Below are 21603 nucleotides of genomic sequence, written 5' to 3'. Positions count from 1 at the left end.
CAACAGAGTTCTGTGAGAGTTCCTCCCTCCTTTCACAGACAGAACACTTTCTATGGATATACTCTTTTATTTAAAGCCAGCTCCACACTCTACTGCAGAACAATGGTGCACAGATCCTAGAATTAGAAAAGTTCTGGTCTAATGTTTTTTCTTATTCATAAAAATTCAGGGAATGCTCCCTGAATCAATAAGTCATTACATACATAATTTATTGACTTTATCAATGTCAAATATTGCATATTTATTAAGTATCTTCTCTTTTTGTTCTTAAGCTCACTGGGCAACATATTGATGCTACCAGGATCAAAGTCTTGCCAGCTGTCTGTGCACAAAAAAATGTCTTGGGCTTCAGTATTTTGACTCACAAAGGCCTACTGGAGTTATCAGATGATTTTTCAATATTTTTCCTTTGCTGCAGTTTAGAACTAGGCTACAAAGGACCCTTGGGTCACCATTTGTTTTTATTTCACTTGATTGACTATAGCAAAGCAGAATACTGTGTTTTTTCCTTTCTTGTGTTTATGGATAGCAATCCCATTAGAACCCAGTAATTACTAATCCTCACCAGCAATGCAGACAGCTAGTTTTGTGCATAGAGACTTAAACACCTTTTATCCAAAACTGCTTATATCCAGATTGAATAGATTTTCTTTTATACAAATGTGTATATATATATATATGTGCATATTTGTATTTTTATTGCAAGACTGGCTGCAGTGTCCTTCTGAGATATTTTGGCCAAAGTTCTATTATGTATGGCTGAAAAGTTGTGTTATGCTTTAGGGTTAAAAAAAAAAAAGATTATTTCAACATGCCATAAACTTTTGCTACATCATTTCTGGATAATTCTCTGTTCAAGGTTAGCAGTTTACCTGATGGCAATGAGTCCCCTTGCTTGACCCCTGGACAATGCTGGATTGTCCAGCACAAGGTACCCACATCCACATGAACTGAGGCACCTGAGCAACAGAAATGGTTGGATCAAATTATTCCACTTATCTTTCAATGTATAAGGAATTCTTGAACAAAGCACTCTACCCAAAACCAACTACCCAGTTCCTTTGGGATAAGATGCTTTTCTCTGTGTACTAAATCTAGTAAGCACTCCTGCAGCTATCTGCTTAAAAAAAGACCATGATAACCAGAATTTGCTTTAGATGTTTAAGGCCACCAGGAAGCTCCTCCAACTTACTAAATGGGGGAAGCAGGAAAAATCCAAAGGTCTGGACATACATATTAAATCCCTAAGTATTTAATTTCAATGTTTCTCCATAATGGATTTCATACATTCATTACATTTATCTATCCAGTAGTCCACACACTGGTTTTGTGCACAAATTTCTCATCTTATGTAAGTGGATTGCCAAATAATTTTAGTATTATCTAACACATGCTTAGTGTTTAACCTAAGCAAAGGCTCTTCTTTAACTTTAGCAAGGCAGTTTTAACTACCTGGATTTTGTATACAGATATTCTATAAGTATTTTTCTTTGACATGTCAAAACAAGGGACTGGAAAGTATATTAAACCTTTACTTTCTGAATGTCTCAAAGGGAAGATTCATCACTGAAGGCCTATGTGAAGCTTGCCACATTTAAAGGGCTTCTAGACATTTCCTATTTTACCATTCAATTAAGAGAGCTAAACTTGCTTCTAAGAGACTCCACATACATTAGTGGTAATAGAAAATCACCTTTTTTTATGGCAGGACACTGAGGTGTGTTTATTGCCTTGCTATCACAAATGTCACCTAACTGGTATTTGTTCATCTGGTCATAGGTAACTTGGTCATGCAAAATGCATGTGGAGGAAGGGTTGCACATGTCCCACTTGCAGGAGGCCACTAAGATAAGATGGGAGAAAGCAAGTTTGTCACCTACATGTTTTATGGAAAAAACCTTTCCTTAGGAATTTTCCTCCTGAGAAGCAAGAGGCCTCAAGAACAAAATGCAAACAATTCTCATCTACTACTGTGGAATGCAACAGGTGGATCTGTGATTGGGTTCATCTGGTTGTTTCTAATTAATAGCCAATCGCAATCCAGCTGTCCAGACTGTCTCAGTCAGAGACAAGCCTTTGTTATTCATTCCTTTTCTATTCTTAGAAGCCTTCTGATGAAATCCTTTCTTCTGTTCTTTTAGTATATTTTTAATATAATATATAACATAAAATAATAAACCAAGCCTTCTGAACATGGAGTCAACTTTCTCATCTCTTTCCTCATCCTGGGACCCCTGCAAACAATGTCACACAAGTCTAGTTTTTCTTGCCTACACTTAGCACCAAACCAGAAGCTTCTCCTTTCAGGAGGATTTTTTTCTGGTTTGTATAAGTGGAATGGTAAGAGTACTCTGGGTTAAGTTCTGCACAGAGGCCACCCAGCATGTCTTCACTGGTCTATTTCAATAAAGCATTTCACAACAACTAAATTTGTCACTACTTGTACTACAGCACTCAAGTTTCCTAGGTGGGACCTGTGTGCCAGGTAATGGTCAGGAACACAGTCCTCTCTTTCTCAGCTGCACCATGCAAGATACAACATCTAGTATCTCTGACTGCCCCAGCCTAATGGCAGTGAGGACACAAATGAATCAGGTATAGAAGCCCTAACAACATCAGTAGCGCAGTAGTGGAAAATAGGAAATCAGATGTTTAGTACTGGGAGTGGCACCTACTGTCTATGCAGAAACAATGCCTATAAATGGCTTCTTAAAGGATGGTTTGGTTCCTGTTTCCAAGCAATAATAACTCCTCCCCTTAGGGTACTTCAGCAAAATCCGCAATGTGAGTTAGGGCCAAGAGAACATTTTCCATCCAGGGACTGCAGGATGATCTACAATAAACCCCTTTGATTTCAGAAAGCAAAAGATTGTGGTTCATGCTGTGCTCCATGTGCACTACCTTGTCTTGTGAGTTTATATAAACAAGCTAAATAGATTATTAGAAGTGGCAAATGATACTATTTAAGTATTAAATAGCACATCCTTTGAGCTCCAACAAACACGAATGGTGGCTCTACAGAACTGCATGGCCAGATTATCTGCTTGCCAGCCAAGGAGGAGCATGTATCATTATAGGACGGGAGTGTTGCACTTACATCAATGATGGGTTTAAAGTCCAACAGTCAGGAATCACCTCAACAGATAGAGCAGTAGAAGAGTGGCATAAAGAGGAAAATTCTTCTTGGTGAGATTGGCTTACTTCATGGTTACCAAGTTGGAGACTGTTATAAAATGCGTTTATGGCAGTCCTTGCAATCTGTGTGTATACCTGCCTGTATTATGATTCAATGTTATAACTGTTGTAACACGTTGTGCTGGAAAATGAAGCATTGAGACTTGCCTAAAAGAGACATAGTCTCAAGAAAAGGGGGGACTTGACAGCTTGACAGACAATAGGCATTTTCAGTTCCCCTTGAAGTCGTTCAATAGAGCTTAAAGACTAACTAACAGAATAGATGCAAGAAAGTAAAAGTAGACACAAAGGATGCTAAACACAGCTGGAACTAATAGATAAGCAGATAATGAGGAACATAGTGGCTTTTGTGGCAAAGCCATATAACAAGAAGCAACAGGGTATGCCCTAAGAGAAGTTCAAGGCGAGGTCACCTGCAACACTGGGGACACCCAGTGAGTATGACCACCAGAGACCCCTTAGACAACCCTGTAAGACCACAAAAGGACTCCCAGTAAGAGGCAGATGCATGCAAATTAGTTCTAGGAAAAGTGGTGTTTGTGTGTTAGCTGGGAAGTTCATTGTAACAAAGATGTATGATCGTGATGGAATAAATAACTTCTTGTAAAGTTTCATGACACACCTAATTAGGGAGCTATCCTCTGAGTGTGTTAAGCATGCTGAGAATAAAGAATGCCTGCTTTCTAATGCTTCAAATTGTGTTAGAAAGTTTGTTTTCTGGCTGAAATCACCCTTGCCTAAATACAACACGTCTTGTGCCTTTGGTTGCAAGGCTAGACTACATCACTTTGTATTCCGGTGTTGCAGCAAATGTCACAGCACAGTCCAGATGGCCATGATACACAAAGTATCACCATACAGTATCAGAAGGCTTTATCCACCCATACAGAGTAACACCATACCATATCAGAAAGCTTTAGGCATCCCCCAAACACAGGAGTGGCTGTGCCCCACCTCTGCCGTGGCAGTCGGGATCGAGGTTCGGCCATTGGCCGGGGTCCCGGACCGCCAGGAACAGATGATAAACGTGGACCCATGCCGAAGGATTCGGGGTAAAGGAAAAGGAAGGACTCTTTGCTGACGAGGTCTCTGGTGTCGAGATGACCCCAAGGTACTAAAAAGTCTCTTTTTCCCAGCCCTGACACCAAAAAAGAAGTCGGGATTCCTCGGCTCTCGTTCTCAAGGTTGTCTATTTTCTCTTATCTATAACATTCTTTCTCTGACCTGCTGAGGTATGTCCAGCAGTTTGGGTTGTGGCACGCTGACTGCCCTCAGGGTGGTGTTATCTTTTTAAACTAAAACTACGTGTACTTTATTTTCAATAATTTTCCAATACTTATCACCTATGTTAGTCTGTCTCTACTCTAAACCAATCCAAAATGCCACCATCACAGCAGAAGATGGAGGAAAAGAAGAAGAAGAAAGACAGGACATGCGCAGATTCCTCCATCTTGCCTCTTGAACCCCCATTCTAAAAACCCCAAAATTCTACTTTTTCACCCTGTGACAAATTCACTGTCATTCTATACAAACCCTTGTGGCTTGTAACTCCTTGGGCAAAGTTGGTAATTGTTTCCATGGGCTAAAATCAAAGGCAGAGGTGTTTTTGACTCCGTGACAAAGTCTCTGAGCCTCCTGCCAGGGTCTCGAGTCCCCCAGGACAGCCAGAAGATTGTCCTGGGTTCCAACACTTTGCTTGCTTCTTCGAGTTGCTTTGTTTCTTTCCCGCGCAGGAGCAGTGCTGGGGCAGCACCACGTGGGATTGGCAGTGCCGCGCGGGTGTTATAACATGGGCATTATTCTTTCTTACGGTGAGAGCAGCACCAAAGTGAGGCAGGTGACACAATACCTCATGGGCAGTGGCAGCACCAAGTGGACAGAACCGCATGGACAGAGCCATGTGGACAGAGCCACGCAGACAGAGCCACACGGAGAGAGCCGTGCGGGTGGCAGCAGTGGCAGCACAGGTGATCTTCCCCACAGCAGAAGTGGGGCAGCTGATGCCACACGGTGTTCTTGCTGTAGTATATGATATAGATAATTCATGCTTTGAAAACTGTATAAAAATTATAAAGATCCAACCATGCATCTGACCCCCATGGCCAGAAGCAGGGCTTTTCCTTTCAAAAGATTTCCCGGATGCCCAGATAAAATAATGACTATTAACAAATGAATGAGTCCTTCCTGGGCAATCATCGACCATCTCCCAGGAATGTCCAGAATATTCACAGAACACCTGAAAGAGATTACTGGCTACAACTGAAAAGAAGACTCTTTCGAGGAGCCCAGACAGCCATCCAAAACAATGGACTGACTTTTGTACGGGACTGAATCTGTATAGTTCCCATTATACATATGTAGGAACTTACAGAAATCTTAGGTCATTTCTGCTCCAGACAGAATAAACTGTATATAAGCTGGCTACCTGAAACAGTTGGTGTGAAACTCTGGGGAGACGCTGACACTACGTCAGTTCGACCCAAGTTCACTCAGCGTCAAAGTCCGGGGTTGATGCTGTCTTGGCTGTGGTGGTTTTATAATATTCTATTTTTGGTTGTCGATCTAATAAATTTATAAAATTTTTTTTATAAATTTGGCTGCTGATCTGATCATTTACAACAAATTGGTGACGGCCCGACGTGATCTGATATTGGGGTCCAGGAACCCCTTTTCCTGCCCGGGGGGTGCCCCGCTGGTTTTTAGCAGCCTGGACGGGAATCGGATTTCGGAACCAATCAGATCCACAAAAAACCGCAGACCAGAGGATGATGATTTGAGCCGTGTACTAACAGAGCCACAGCCAAGGGAGATAAGGGCCCATTCTCGACTCGGAAAGTTCTAGAGAGATCTCCGAGATCTGAGGTTTTTTTCATCCGTAAAAATCAACGTGCATGAAGAATTCCATGCAGGAAAAGGACTGTAAGTATTGCGTGGCTGGGTGGAGCGTGATTGGACGCATGTGTGAGACGTGACATTGTCACGGAGCGGGTGCGGACCCCATGATTGCGGTTCCGGTATCCCGCGAGGGAAGCGGCCAGTCAAGGGGAAAGCGAGAGTTTCCGGTCCAAAACACACGAGACCTGGGGCTCGGGAAGAGTCTAGGGGGAAAACCGGTCATGTTTGGGATTGGAAGGGGAAAAGTGAGCCTGGAAAGGTCCAGGAACTTGTACGCCTTCTGAAACTGGAGGAAGCAGGTAAGAAAGACTACCTACAAGTCGACAGGGTGGTCAACTGTCCGACTTGGTTAGGCTGGTGACTTTTCGCGAGCCGGAAAACCCGACATTGGAAAAAGGATTGGGACTCAAGACGAAAAGTCCCGGGAAAACAACAGAAGGAAAGGAAATTCGTAACCTTCTTTGAGAAAATGGGGTTGGGAAAAAGCAAGGGACAAAAGAAAACCCAGGAGAAAATCCCTCAGGTCCCTGGGAGAGTGTTACCAGAAATACCCCGAGACAGTCCTCTGGGGTGGATGCTGGAACACTGGGATGAGAATCCACGAAGGTGGGGGAAATCCAAGGAAAAGATGATTCATTTTAGTATGGAGAAATGGGGAGGGAGAGAGATCGGACAGTACGTGGTTTGGCCGATATTCAGCACGTTTGAAAGTTGGATCTGTGAGTCTTTGTTTGACCACGTGAACGACTGTAGTCCATGGGATCCTGAGGAAATTGAGTATGCAGACATGTGGAGGTATGCTCGCCCAAGTCTGTACCCAGTGAGAGCCTGCCAGCGTGCAGCGAAAGCAGGGAGGGAGTGGGAACCATTGGAAAATCTTCCTCCACCTTACCTTTTGGCTCCACAGCAGCCAGGTCCTGCGCTGGCACAAGCGGCGCCAGGGATGCCTCCCGAGGTGGGGGTGCCGCAAGTTCAGGTGATTGCATCACCACCGCCACCAGAACAAGTGGCGGCATCCGCTCCCCCACATGGCCACGTGGTTGCAGAGCAGCCACAGCCACAAGTATCCCCGAAGGTCAAGGAGAAGGGGGCGGGTGTCCCCAGGGATGACTCTCCCCCGGCACGCCGAACTAGGAGAAGAACAAGGAGGCTGACCGTGGGGGAAAGTGGGGATGAGGAGGAAAAACTTGGTATCCATCCCTTACGGGAAGTACCAATGGCTCCGGGGGTGATTGGATATGTCCACACCCCGATTGATACCAGTGATGTAGGGGCGTTCAAAAAGGAGATGGGAAAGCTGGTGGATGACCCGCTCGGAGTAGCGGAGAGGTTGGATGAATTTTTGGGAACAAGCATTTACACTTATGAGGATCTCCAAGCAATCCTCAGGTCGTTATTTAATAATGAGGAGAGAGACATGATCTGGTCAGCTGCGATCAGGGACTGGGAAAAACAGGGGGTCCAGGGAGGAGCGGTGGCCGAACCAAAAGCTGTCTTGGGAAGCCCAGACGGAAGAGGGGAGGCAGAGGATGATAAATCTGAGAAATATGGTGATTCAAGGTATCAGGGAGGCGGTACCAAAGGGGCAGAACATGAGCAAAGTGCTCAAGGAATGCCAAGGGAAGGATGAAACACCTACGGAGTGGTTGGAGAGACTCCGAAAGGGTTTGAGGATGTATTCAGGGACGGACCCTGATTCCCCGGTGGGGATGGTGTTGTTGAAAACTCAGTTTGTGGTGAAATCTTGGGAAGATATTCGAAAGAAGGTGGAGAAAATAGATGGCTGGCAGGAACAGGGATTGCAGGAATTGTTGCGTGAAGCTCAAAAAGTTTACGTGCGCCGGGTTGAGGAAAGGCAGAAAATACAAGCTAACGTCCTGGTGGCAGTGATGAGGGAGGCTCAGAAACAGGAATGGGGAAAGGATGCGGCAAAAAAGGCGTCGACAAAGAGAACAGGTCCGTCTCAGGCTCAGGACAAAGGTTCAGGGGAGCAAAAGCGGGAGTTTGAATGCTATTACTGCAAACAAAAGGGGCACATTAAACGAAATTGCCCAAACAGAGCCAAGGATCAGGCAACGATTCAGGAAGATTAGAGATGTCAGGGGCTTTTTAATTTGGGTCCCAGAACATCTAGGGAGCCCTTGATAAAATTAAAAGTGGGACCCTACAAAGAAGAACTACAGTTTATCGTGAATTCAGGAGCAGAGTGGACGACAGTGTTACAAATACCGAAGGGATGCTCTTTGAGCAATGATTCCATGGTGGTGACAGGAGCAAAAGGGGATCCTTTTCCTTTTGAGGTCCTGATCATAAAAAACGTTGAAATAAGCACGGGAAACAGAAGGCACATTGGTAATATTTTATTAGCCAAAGGCGCAGACTTTAACTTGTTGGGGTGGGACATGATGGTTGCTCTAGGGGTTGGGCTATCAGTGGAGCAAGCTCAGCTCAAAGTGAGGCTTTACAGCCTCACTGCCCCTGATGAGGAGAAAATAGACCCGAGGGGGTTGTATGTCCCGGCAGAAGCTGGGAGGTTGGACATAGAACCGATTTGGGTGGAAATTGAAAGACCAGAAGACCCTCTACGGGTCAAACAATATCCCCTCTCCATGGAGGGGAGGAGGGGCATGAAACCAGTGATTGACGAATTAATAAAGGAAGGAACACTAGAACCTTGCATGTTACGACATAATACCCCAATTTTGGCAGTGAGAAAACCGGAAGGCAGCTTTAGGCTGGTGCAAGATTTACGGGTTGTTAATCAAAGAACTAAGACTCTGTTTCCCACTGTGTCGAATCCTTACACTTTGTTAAACAATCTCTCCCCTGAAGATACGTGGTACGGCATGATTGATTTAAAGGATGCTTTCTGGACGTGCCCTCTGGATGAGGGCAGTTGCGATTATTTCGCATTTCAATGGGAAGATCCAGAGACGAATAGGAAGCAGCAGCTCAGGTGGACTTCATTGCCTCAGTGCTTTGTGGATTCTCCAAATTTATTTGGGCAGGCACTTGAGCAGGTTTTGAGTGAGTTTGTACCCACAGAAGGAACAAAGCTTCTACAATACGTAGATGACTTGTTGGTTGCAGGAAAAGGGGAGGAGGAGGTAAGGACAAACACAATTGGGCTTTTGAATTTTTTGGGAGAAAAGGTATTGAAAGTTTCAAAATCGAAATTGCAGTTCATAGAACCAGAGGTCAGATATCTGGGACATTGGTTAACAAAGGGGAAAAAGAAATTGGATCCAGAGAGGGTGGCAGGGATTATTGCCTTACCAGCCCTGCAGACAAAAAGGGAGGTCCGGCAGCTTTTGGGGTTGTTGGGGTATTGTCGGCAGTGAATTGAAAGTTATAGTGACAAGGCGAAGTTTCTCTATGAGAAACTCACCACAGATAGGATCAAATGGACGCAAAAGGACGAAGAAGAGTTTAAGGGAGTCAAGGAGGCGCTCATGGCAGCACCAGTGTTGAGCCTCCCTGATGTCAGGAAACCTTTTCAGTTGTTTGTGGATGCTAGCAACCACACAGCACATGGGGTGCTGACGCAAGACTGGGCAGGGATCAGGAAGCCTGTGGGATACTTGTGCGGCTTTTGGACCCGGTCAGCAGGGGCTGGCCCACGTGTTTGCAGGCAATTGTGGCTGTGGCTTTGCTAGTGGAAGAAGTGAAGAAGGTAACCTTTGTGGCACCTCTGGTAGTATTTGCTTCGCACAACGTACGGGGCATACTACAACAGAAAGCGGACAAGTGGCTCACAGATGCAAGGTTGCTGAAGTATGAGGCCATTTAGATTCATTCACAGGATTTGGAATTAAGAACAACTGTGCAGAACCCTGCACAGTTTCTGTTTGGAGAGGCGGCAGAGAAATTCATGACTGCGTGGAAACAGTTGAGCTACAAACCAAGATCAGGGAGGATTTAGAAGAAGAATTAGATGAAGGGGAAAAGTGGTTTGTAGACGGGTCAAACAGAGTGACTGAAGGGAAAAGAAAATCAGGATACGTGGTTGTGGATGGGATGACAGGGAAAGTGATAGAGGCAGGTCCCTTGAATGCAAGCTGGTCTGCACAAGCATGTGAATTGTATGCGGTTTTGAGGGCATTGAAAAGACTGAAAGGGAGAAAGGGAACAATTTTCACTGATTCAAGGTATGCCTTCTGGGTGGTTCATAAATTTGGAAAGATTTGGGAAGAGAGGGGGCTGATCAATAGGAGGGGAAAAGAACTAATGCATGGGGAATTGATTCGGCAAATTCCAGAAGCACTGAGAGGGCCAGAAGAAATTGCGGTGGTCCATGTGAAAGGGCGTCAGACAGGAATTCAGTTTCAAACCAGAGGGAACAATTTGGTGGATCAGGAGGCTAAAACTGCGGCACTTATGGTGGTAAGTACCCCAGAGCTTGAAAGGGAAGAAACCCCTGAGGAGTCCCCCCAGCTCTCCCCAAAGGAAATTGAATGCTATGAAAAGATCGGAGGTGAATTAAAAGAAGATAAGTGGAGTTTACCTGATGGGAGGGAATTAGTTTCCAGAGGATTTACTAGAAGAATTTTGCAAAGGTGGCACCAGAAAACACATTGGGGGGCACTGACAGAGCAATTTCTAAAATTTTTCGGGTGCAAGGGAATTTATGAATTGGCAAGACAGGAGGTACAAAGGTATTTGATTTGTCAAAAGATAAACAAATCAAGAGCCAGGAAGGCTGCCCTGGGGAGTCGCCCCATTGCGTACCTTTGAAAGAATTCTAGTTGATTTTACTGAATTGCCAAGAGTGGGAAGGTTCAAACTTATATTGGTGATTGTGGATACATTGACTCATTGGGTAGAAGCCTTCCCCAGCTCTCGAGCAATGGCCCGGACGGTGTCCAGAAAATTGTTGGAAGAGACTGTACCCCGATATGGGGTAGTGAATTACATTGATTCGGATCAGGGAACACATTTTACATCAAAGGTTATTAAGCAACTGGCTGATGCTTTGGGCATTCGATGGGAGTACCACACTCTGTGGCACCCCCAGAGTTCAGGACAAGTGGAAAGAATGAATCAAACTTTGAAGGCACAGTTATCAAAATTGATTTTGGAGACAAAGATGTCCTGGTTGAAGTGTCTGCCCTTGGCTTTGCTTAATATCCGAACCATGCCTCATTCAGAGACGGGGCTCTCACTGTTCGAAATGCTGTATGGAATGCCATACAAGCATGGAATGCCGGTGGGACACCCCAGATTTGAGGATGTTCAGATTCAACCATACTTGGTTGCGATCAACAGAAACTTACAGGAATTTCGAAAACAGGGAATAGTGACACAGAGTGCTCCTTTGGGGTTCACTATTCACAAAATTCAACCTGGGGACAAGGTGTTTGTAATAGTGTGGAAAGAGGCACCGCTCTCTCCTCACTGGGAAGGTCCTTTTCTTGTGATCCTGACAACAGACACGGCCACTCGGACAGTGGAGAAGGGCTGGACACATGCATCTAGGGTGAAGAAAGCCGAACAGCAGGAGGAAGCACCTGACTGGAGGGTCACTTCTTCCCCTGGTGAGTTGAAAATCTGACTCCAACGTCCCCATAAATGACCAACAACGAGCGGATAAGTTGTATACTGTCAGATTGTGTATGCTATCCATTTGTACACTTTAAGTGTGAATATTTTCAAGGGGTTTTTGTGATTCATTGCAGAAGGGGACAGAGGCCGAAAGGACTGTGCACCCAGTGTTTGGAGGAAGAACTCGAGTTGACTGACCGTATCCTGACCTTAGCCACAAGTCTGGGTATCATTGAATTAGATTCTCAGGAGTGGTTTCGTATTTTTCAAAACAGGGTGCATGGGAAGCTTAGGTCCCGAGCAGAAATTCTGGATGTGTAGTGCCGGAAATCCATCAGGGTCACTTGCAGTTCTGATGCAATCAGGGTATCTCGGTGGGGCGCCTTTAAGAGGAGGTATTAGGTCCGAGGGCGTCTTCCCTGAAGAGTACTCCTGCTGCTGCGAAGATGATCTTCCTTGCTGCTGGTGGCACCCCAGGGGGCCGAGGCAAAGGCAGAGGAGTACACCTAGTGGGAATCCTGATTGGCCTGAGCCTAGTCATGTGTGGGACGCAGAGTCTGAGCACTGAGATCCCCAGGAACAATGGAAGCTCCATGGATGAGTGTGGAAAATGCACTCAGGTGGTCCCAGTCGCCGGGGATGGGGGATTCTCGACATACCAAGCCCCAGGGGAATGCCTGAACGGAACTAGCAGGTACTGTTGGAAAAATGGCACTCAGGTGAAATTGTGTAAATTGGAAATCGGGACTTGGTGTATCAATCCCAAGGCAGGGTTAAGGAACAGGCAGTCAAACGATCACGGGTTCCAGAGGAAAAAACGCGATACAGAACAGATGTCAATCCCCATTTGTGACCAGCGTAACTGAACTATGAGGGTCGGGGGAAAGACAGAATCAATCTTCATTGCATATCACCAGGTGAACCCTTTGTGCTATGATAGTGCAAGGTTGGGGATATGCACAAAGAATGGGAAAATGTATTGGGTAACAAGGAATATGAAATTTGATAATAAAAATACTGGGAAAAAGGACCCACTCATATTGGATCTGGCACGAGCAAATGATGACAGGGTGTGCCTGCAATATGATAGGGTGGTTTGTTTTGCAAACAACAAAGATGATGAGGATCCTGAAGGGAAAATGAAAGAAATAATTCAAGAAATGAAAAGAAGGGAGTCAGAATTGAGGAAACAGAGGATCGAGCAGGAGAGGTTAAAAACACTGAGTGAACAGTATGAGGCATTGGAAAAACAATATGCTGATGGGAAATTACCTTCCCCAGACAGGAACTTATTCATTGATTTGATTCAAGAAATAGCAACAGAATTGGGTTTATTGAACTATTGGATTTGTGGGGGGCTGAAATCTGTGGAGAAATGGCCCTGGAAAGGGGTGTTTGGCTCCTGAGCAACTTCTGAAATGGGATAACCTGAGGGTCTCAAAATTGGTACAGAGGCCTGAGGGGTGGGTTTTGGACCAAAGAGTGATTAGCTGGATTTGTGTCGCTTGGGAAGGGAGAGAATACACTGAGATGGTAGGATACACTCCCTGTATGTCTACTCTGACGGTGAACTCTGATTCTAAAAGCATGGTATGGCTCCCTGCCCCTCCTTTGGGGTATTGGAGCCTGAAAAATGATACAAATTGTGAGTGGGACGAGAGAATAGGGTTATGCTGGGTCCAAAGTTCAGGAGCCAACCCTTTCCAATCCTTGGAAAGTGTGAGAGGATTCTGGGGAGACACAGGGAAAATAAACATTAAATGGAAAGTGTAGTATATGATATAGATAATTCATGCTTTGGAAATTGTATAAAAATTATAAAGATCTAACCATGCATCTGACCCCCATGGCCAGAAGCAGGGCTTTTCATTTCCAAAAGATTTCCCGGATGCCCAGATAAAATCATGACCATTAACGAGTGAATGAGTCTTTCCTGGGTGATCATCGACCATTTCCCAAGAATGTCCAGAACATTCACCGAACAACACCTGGGAGAGATTACATTGGAAAACGGCGACGTCCTGGCTACAGCTGAAAGGAAGAAAATTTCGAGGAGCCCAGACAGCCATCCAAACCTATGGACTGACTTTTGTACGGGACTGAATCTGTATAGTTCCCGTTATACATATGTAGGAACTTACAGAAATCTTAGGTCATTTCTGCTCCTATATATAAGCTGGCTACCTGAAACAGTTGGTGTGAAACTCTGGGGAGACGCTGACCCAAGTTCATTCAGCGTCGGAGTCCGGGGTTGATGCTGTCTTGGCTGTGGCGGTTTTATAATATCCTATTTTTGGTTGTTGATCCAATAAATTTATAAAATTTTTTTTTTATAAATTTGGCTGCCGATCTGATAATTTACAACATTGCCAAGGCTGCAAACCGCTGTGCTGCGCCGCATAGGTGCCGGCGGGGCGGGAATCGGTGACTCGAAGAGGTGGCAGTGGCAAAGAGTAAAAACCAGAGAAAAACAGCGGCTTTTATGGACCGGGGGGAGGCGGGGGGGGGGGGGGGTGGAATCCCGGGAGGAGCCCGTCTAATGAATCAATGGATGGATAGGAGGGGTCTGGAGGACAAACTTAAACATAACATGGAGCAGGAAATTCACATACCAATGGCAGAAAGGAAAATCATAACTGACTGCAAAATTTCTGGATAAAGGGGTGTAACAAACTATGACAGACAGGCTACAGGGGCAGGATTTTTGAGGATAGACAGGGAAAAGTCTGGAATCATCATAACTGCTATGGGGAGACAGGTGGTAAACAACTTTAGGCAGAGACTAAACATATTATCTTCAGATCTCCACTGCTATAGGCATGGAGAGACTAAATATCTTCAAACCTCCATTGCCACACCATACCTCTTCAGAAAGCTGCAGACATCTGCCCATCTTGTTTTTTAATCCAGCCTTTTATACTCTTCATGCACTGCACCAGTGTGCCCTCTGTTCTCTGTGTGGCTGGTCAGCACCCTGGGCACTCCATGTCTCATTGCTGTCAGTGCTGCTCACCTGTCCTGCACAGCTGCACCCATCAGGGATGAGGCTCAGCCACAGTCCCACTCCCAGTCACCACAAACTGTGTGCCCACATCTGCCAGCGTCTGCAGAAAAACAGACTGTCTGATACTGTTACCTCACAAACCAACAGCAAATATGCCCCGTAAAGCCACCGAGAGCCCCGTGTACCCCCCTTCCTTCATGGCTGCACAGCTGTGCACTGGATACATCGCCTGAAAACCACTTCAGGCTCCTGGGAAGGAAAGGGAGTGGTGGTGGTGTGTGGAAAGAAAAAAAGAACCTGGGCTTTTAAATACCAGATGTAATCTGCATCTGGTGGATTAGATGAAGAATGGCCTCTTGTTCATTCACTCTTTTTTTCTGTGGTTACTGTTCTGAAATTAGTGAGTATGTGAGATATTATCTGAAGTCACAAATTTAATAGCATCCTAATTTATGATGCTATGATCCAGTTATGAATTATGAATTAGCTTGCATTTTGTTGTATTTCTGTTTGAATCCTTAGTAAAAAGCGCACTACTTTAAAACAAATCTCAGATAAATTACACTAAATTAGAAAAAAAATATATTAATTAAGAAAGGACAAAGCCTGCTACTAAGAAAAATTAACTGCTCTTCATTAACCAAAAAGCTGTCCACACAGAAAGTATAAAGGAAATAATTCTTAATCATTATCCCCAAAAAGGCATAACAAGGTCTTAGATAAATCCATCTGAGAAACTAAAACTATAGGTCCACTGAATTGATTTTCATGGATTAAAATTAAAAATCATAGTCATAGTATCTTTGAGAAGAGATAACAAGTAGACAGAAAAAAACCATCTTGCAGTTTGGAGTATGTCCAAATTTTTAGTGTAAATAATAGTAAATTTCTATTATAACACTAAAACTACTCTATGTTTTTCCTGTCACAGGGAAAAATTTTCAGAGTGGAAAAATGTATTGAAAATATGATGCAACTAATATATCTTTTTATGTCATCATGCTCTTCACAATATTTACATTATCCACTTCACTGGATAATGAATCTCTTCCCTAAGCCTACCTTCCCCAATGACTTTCCTCCCTGACCCTCCAAGAGACTTCAGACACGAACAATGACTACTAAACAGCTTCTAAGCACCTACAAGGAGTGCACACAGTCAAAGGAACATTGTCATCTGAGAAAACACGATACTTCTTGGCATTGTCTTTTCTTATGAAAGAATGTTAATGGCATGCTGGAGACTGCCAGCAGTACCTCCCCAAGGTAAGGCAGTTTTCAAGGAGGAATGGCTCTGTCCAAGCCACATCATTAAAAATGTAATGGTTATGGAGACCATATGTTTTCCTTGTTACAGACACAGTCATTAAATTCTGCCTTTTCCAGTGATAAATTGATCTTGTAGGCAGGATGACAACTCAATGAAGAAAATAAAACAGGCAGTTTTAGTCTTTTTTTTTTCACATATGTTCTAATAACAACTTGTTAAAGAAGCATGTTGCATAGTCAGTTTTTTTTGCCAGTTTCACATATTATAGGAATGAAACGCAGACTCACAAATGGAACAATGTTTTGCTAATGGCTCACAAAAAAAATCTAGGAAATAAAAAACCAATTCCCCCAATGAACTGCAAGTAAAAATACATTTTAAAAGACAGAAAAATTACAGATTTTGAATCCACAGGCTTACTTCAGGAATAGTGGCTGTTAAATGCACTTCACTCACAACACTTCAGTGTTAGCTGAAAATTTCTTTAATAGTCACAAAATTGATATTCAAGAAGCATAAGGAAGAAGTAAAGCTGGTAAAGCAACATGAAGACCATCTAAACAAACAGCCACACCAACAGTAATAGACACATCCAACAGAATTTCTCCACAAAATACACGTTTCCTAGACAAGATTATAACCAGAGCTCTGTAGCTCACAAGGTTGTTTCTAGCGATTAAGCCAGGTATATTTCTTGATTATGAGGTTTACGTCATGCCAATCTACATCTGAGTACATGACAACCTATAGGAGCAACAATTTAGCTTCAGACAATTCTCACCCCCCAGGCTGGCACACATAAGGTTTTTTAAAGGCTCACCAAGGTATAGAAAGCTTTCCTTGACTTCTCTTTGTGATGATGGTCCTGGGTAAGTCAATCTGTGAAACTGAACACTGCAGTTTTGAAATCCAGTTTGCACACTCCCCTCTGAATCCCTACCCATTCACTTGGCACAAGGCAAGCACACTTTTCTTTCTCGAGCTTTTGTTAATGGTTTTGTGCATGCTCTGAGCTTCTTCTGTTCTGTGTGTATCAGTGGATGTGAGAATGTCCACATCAGAGCACTGCCTTCAAAACTGAGCTACCTGGAGAGAAGTGCAGGTGAGTCCCTTAGTGCCTTGCTCTGACTCTGATCATAGAATGCTTTGGGTTGGAAGGGACCTTAAAGATCGTCTCATTCCAGTCCATCTGCCACGGGCAGAGATGCCCTCCACCAGACCAGGCTGCTCAGAGCTCCATCTAGCCTGGCCTTGAAAACTTCCAAGGATGGAGCATCCACACCTTCTCTGGGCAGCCTGTTCCCCTTCATGAAAAACTTAAGTATTAAGTGAGCTCTCTATGACTGTTCCAGCTGCAGCACTTTTTTTTTTTCCAGAAAACAGTATTTTGCTCTTCAGCACCATCAACTCTTTAATAAATTCAGAAAAAATACATGTTTTGAAAATCATCAGAAAACTACAAAAAAGCCCCACTGTCAGCTCAATTTTAGCTCAAACTTCTGCATTCTGAAAAAGAAAAAAGAAGGTAGTATCAATATAATATTTTAACACACAAGAAGAACATAATGGGGATTACTGCTGCTACAATCATCCTTTTAAAGCTCTCTGCTTAAAATTACCAAATTTTCAATGATAAAAGGGCCTTTACTATTTAAAATAGGCTGTATAAAGATCCAGATCCAGGGGATTTTCATACCTCCTAAACAAATAAGTTTTATCAGATAAAAAGCAAAAGGAAGACATTTATAAGATTGCAAAGACTATTGCAATACAGTTTTCATAATTTTTAAAGAAAAAAATTGAATTTAAAACTTTAAACTGATGAATATCACTAAGCACTCAGTTCTTGCAGGCAGCTCTATAAAAACCATTTAATGTATCAGCTCTGACTCAAAAAAATTATATATTTAACATATACATTTGCTTAGGCCAGCCAAAATTATATAAATCAAACACTAGTAGATTTAAATTTCCTAAAAGATTTTTGTATTGGCTTCATCAAATCCACATAAGATTGACCATTTGTATTAAATGTGTGAACTTATACATAGACCAGACTCAGATATCTTCATTTTCTCCTAAAAATGACCATTTAAAGCCTTCCAAAATCAATGCCACTGAAACAAAATCAGAATTCTGCCATATTTAAAATAGAAAAATGTTTATATTTTACTGAAACACAAAAAATGTCAAAAATTCATATATGGTATGAAACATTAGTGTGGACTGTAAAGTACCACAGTCTTGTTTCATTAGATGATAATTTACAGGGCATTGAGAGGAATAAGTTATACTGTAAATACCCATAGATCTCCTGCTTTGAAATTAAGCATTCTGCAAACATTTACTCTTTTGGTATGCTGCATACATTGGAAGAGTTTCAGCTTGACCAAATATTTGCTACTGCAAACAGAATAGTCAAGCTGATTAAAGGATATTCAAGAAGCTGTGTTTTATTGTACTACTGCTTCTTATTAGGATTTGAATACTGCTCTCATATGCCTAAAAAATAGCACTGTCATGCCATTTTTGTTTATTTACTGATGTTATAACAAACAGTTTGATGTTATAACAAACACTGATGTTTATTTACTTCAGGTTATAAAAAATGACTCAAAGTGGGTAAAACACAGACTTAAACTTCCTTTAAGAAGCCTCTGGCCACAAATGGAACTGCATGACATCTTTGGGGAAGACAGGTCTCAGCCACTTCTAGAGCTTGGTCCAGCCCAGAAATGCTATTGTTTTCCTAAGATAATGAGTGACTTGGCTCACTCTTCTGTTGTGCCATCCGTCTCTAGTGGCAAGGAAAGTATCACAAATAAATAAATTTTTAAGAGCTAGAACTTGTCCTATAGTTTCTAACTTGAGAACAGAAAAATAACACTGAGTGGTTCCACCAGAGTCAACCAATAAAATGTTTCCTTTTTTTTTTTTCCCCCAGCAAATCTTTCAAAGATACTGAGGACTTAAAAATGTAAAATGACATGTAAAGTATCTTGCCAGTAGGCTACATTTCACAGCCTTCAGCAAAATAAGCTGTCTGGTTCTGTAAGCACCTACTTTCATGAGACATTCCTGGTGTCTTCAGCACTCTAGTCCAAGCTGACTTATGTTGACCCACTGCACTGCTGAGTGATTTACTCACTGAATGCTTTTGCAGACTGAATAACTAAATGGGAGCAGAGTTAACAGGAAGAGACCTCAGAAGTACATCAGCTTCTCTTCCATGGGTGCTTAAAAAGGCATATTAAAAACTCAGAGAAGTCTGCCCCACAAGCCCTTTTGTATTGTTGCTTTTAATGAAACTTGATTACCTCATGAGTCTGTCAATTTTAATTTGTTTTTACTAAAAAGCAAGCTATTTCACTTGGCAGGGGCTACAAACTTTCAATGTTTTGCTGAAAAGACAGATTTCAACAGAATGTTTTAAAATCAAGAGCAAAAAAATGTACTTTAACATTGTTTTCAAATATTTATTACAAGAACCTATAAACTCTTTTCATCCCAACAGGTATGCCGCCTGCAGTATCTGTAACCTAACAGCCACATTACCCAAATTGTCAGTTGAACAGCAACGAGTCTAAAAACCCCGCCCTCCTTCCCACCAGGCACTTTTGCAATTGTCTAGGACCACAAAGTTATATTAATAACTTAGCTAGCAAAAGTACAAAGGCACCAACAAGAAAAGTCAGTGTGCTTGCACAGACAAAACCTTTTTGTCTGCTTTAGAAAGACGCTCCTGGCTCTCAAATCTGGGATCCAAAACTGTAATCAGTGCTAGGGCTCATTCTTTTTGCTATAAAAATCTTTACCAGCATTCTCAGGATATGACATAAGCCTTTTTGGCTGCTTCTTAGGGTTACGATAGCTAAGAGTCACAGATAAGTAAGCCTGGAAGTACAAATTCTGCCAGAATAGTTCCCATCTTTCCAAACAGAAATGAAAATCACAGCTTTATGTAGTGGAACAACATTTAAGGAGTATATAATACATACCATTATAAAAGAAGTTAATAGAGGGCCAGAGGTGTCACCCTGAAGTACTAACAACAAAAGCAATCTAAGTATTTGCTACACAGGAGTCTGTAAGGAGCTGGCCAGCACCTTACTTCAGCTACACTTAGGGCAGGTGAACAACAGCAGAACAGGTGATACAAAAAACAAACAGGGAATCAGACAAGAGAAAGCTTACTTCACTTTGCAACCAAAGATGAATGATATAACAGAGGGTAGCTTTTTTGAGTATGGGATATTAACTTAAACATACCTCAAACCTCCTGGTTTATACAATTGTGCTATTTGTTTAGCAGGTAAAATAAATAAGGGTTTTTTTTTCCATGAAGAAGAATGTATTTTTGCTTGAGTTACTATCCCTGGAAGCGTTCAAAAACGAGCAAATGTGGCACTTCTCAATATGGTTTAGTGGACGTGGTGGACTTGACGATCTCGGAGGTCTTTCCCGAGCTTCATAACTCTAGGGTTTGTCCGAGGAGGTGCTTCTTCCAGGCGGGCGCCAGGGCCGTGCCTTGCGGGGGCCGGGCGATCAGGCTGGCGGTGTCCCCAGCAGCCGGCGGGCTCAGGCGCGGAGATAGTCGTTCTTGAGGCGGCTGAGGCGGGCGCCGTGGCTGCGCACCGTCAGCGCCAGCAGGTCGTACTTGTCGCGCAGCCCGCTGGAGACGTGGCGGGTCTCGCGGAGCAAGGCGCGGGCGTGCAGCAGCAGCCCCAGGAAGCTGTCGCCCAGGCGGGACTCCTCCCGGCCGCCCTGCTCCTGGCCCTGTCGGAATTTGCCCTCCAGCTCGCTGAGCGAGCGGTCCGAGCTGGAGTAGGCGTCGCTGATCTGGGCGGACTCGCGGCGCAGGTAGGCGCCGTAGCTCTCCTCCCCGTCCAGGTCGTAGGAGATGCTCCTGCCGATGCCCTCCAGCACCCGGCCCGCGTCCTCCACCTGCCGGCCCAGCACCGTCAGCTCCTCGCGCAGGCTGAGCCCGCCGCCCGCCGCCGCCGCGCCGCATCGCCGCTGCTCGCTCACCCGGAAGAGCAGCTGACACCGCTCGGGGTCGTCGTTCTCCTCGTAGTCCCCATCGGGGACGAAGTAGTGGTGCAGGCTCCCGTTGGACATCTCGGGGTACAGCGGCCCCTCGAAGTACCCGCGGCAGAGGCTGCAGAGCCCCAGCAGCCACGCCAGGCGCAGAGGGAGCGGCATGCTGCGGCTGGCGCGCAGCCTAGGGCCGCCCGTGCCGCATGGGGCTCCCCGCTCCGCGGCTGCCGGCCTCGGCTGCAATGCGGGCCGCCCGCGCCGAGCACTGCAGCGCGGCTGGAGGGCTGGCGGCGCTCTGGGGCCGGCCCCGCCGCGCCGCCCTTAAGAGCCGTGGCCCCGCCGAGGGGGAAGCGGCCCCGCGCCGCGGCAGGCAGGGCCGGGCTGGGCCGGGCCGGGCCGCCCCCGCCCCGGGCAGCGGCCGCAGGGCCCGCGAGCACCGCCCCGGGGACTGTCACACGGACAGGGAGGGAGCGAGACACGTACACCGCTCTCCTCTCAATAGAAAACCCCCCAAACCTGAGCTACTCAGCTCCGCTCTTCCCGTTAGAAATGACTGCTTTGCTAACAGCCTGATCTGTGCAGCGCCTCAAACACACGGCTTGGGACAGAAGAACTTCTCCAAGTTGCTCAGGCCACATAGTTGGTCATTGATAAAAAAAAC

General features: G+C 44.5%; 1 protein-coding gene across 1 annotated transcript; it reads right to left on the bottom strand.

Moving 5' to 3' along the window:
- Positions 1–16373: 16373 nt before the first annotated feature.
- FIBIN (fin bud initiation factor homolog) lies at positions 16374–21247 on the bottom strand. The gene has a single exon (XM_059848392.1). The coding sequence runs from the start codon at positions 21105–21107 to the stop codon at positions 20484–20486; it is 624 nt and encodes a 207-aa protein (XP_059704375.1). The 5' UTR covers positions 21108–21247; the 3' UTR covers positions 16374–20483.
- Between the last annotated feature and the right edge of the window lie 356 nt (positions 21248–21603).

Source organism: Haemorhous mexicanus, chromosome 6 (genome assembly GCF_027477595.1).
Source record: "Haemorhous mexicanus isolate bHaeMex1 chromosome 6, bHaeMex1.pri, whole genome shotgun sequence".
Taxonomy (NCBI): Eukaryota; Metazoa; Chordata; class Aves; order Passeriformes; family Fringillidae; genus Haemorhous; species Haemorhous mexicanus.
The sequence above is the reverse complement of the archived record's forward strand: the minus strand, read 5'-3'. Positions and strand labels throughout refer to the sequence as shown.

What these genes read in the sequence shown, in the direction of transcription:
- FIBIN (XM_059848392.1), bottom strand. Translation starts at nt 21,107, where the DNA reads ATGCCGCTCCCTCTGCGCCTGGCGTGGCTGCTGGGGCTCTGCAGCCTC.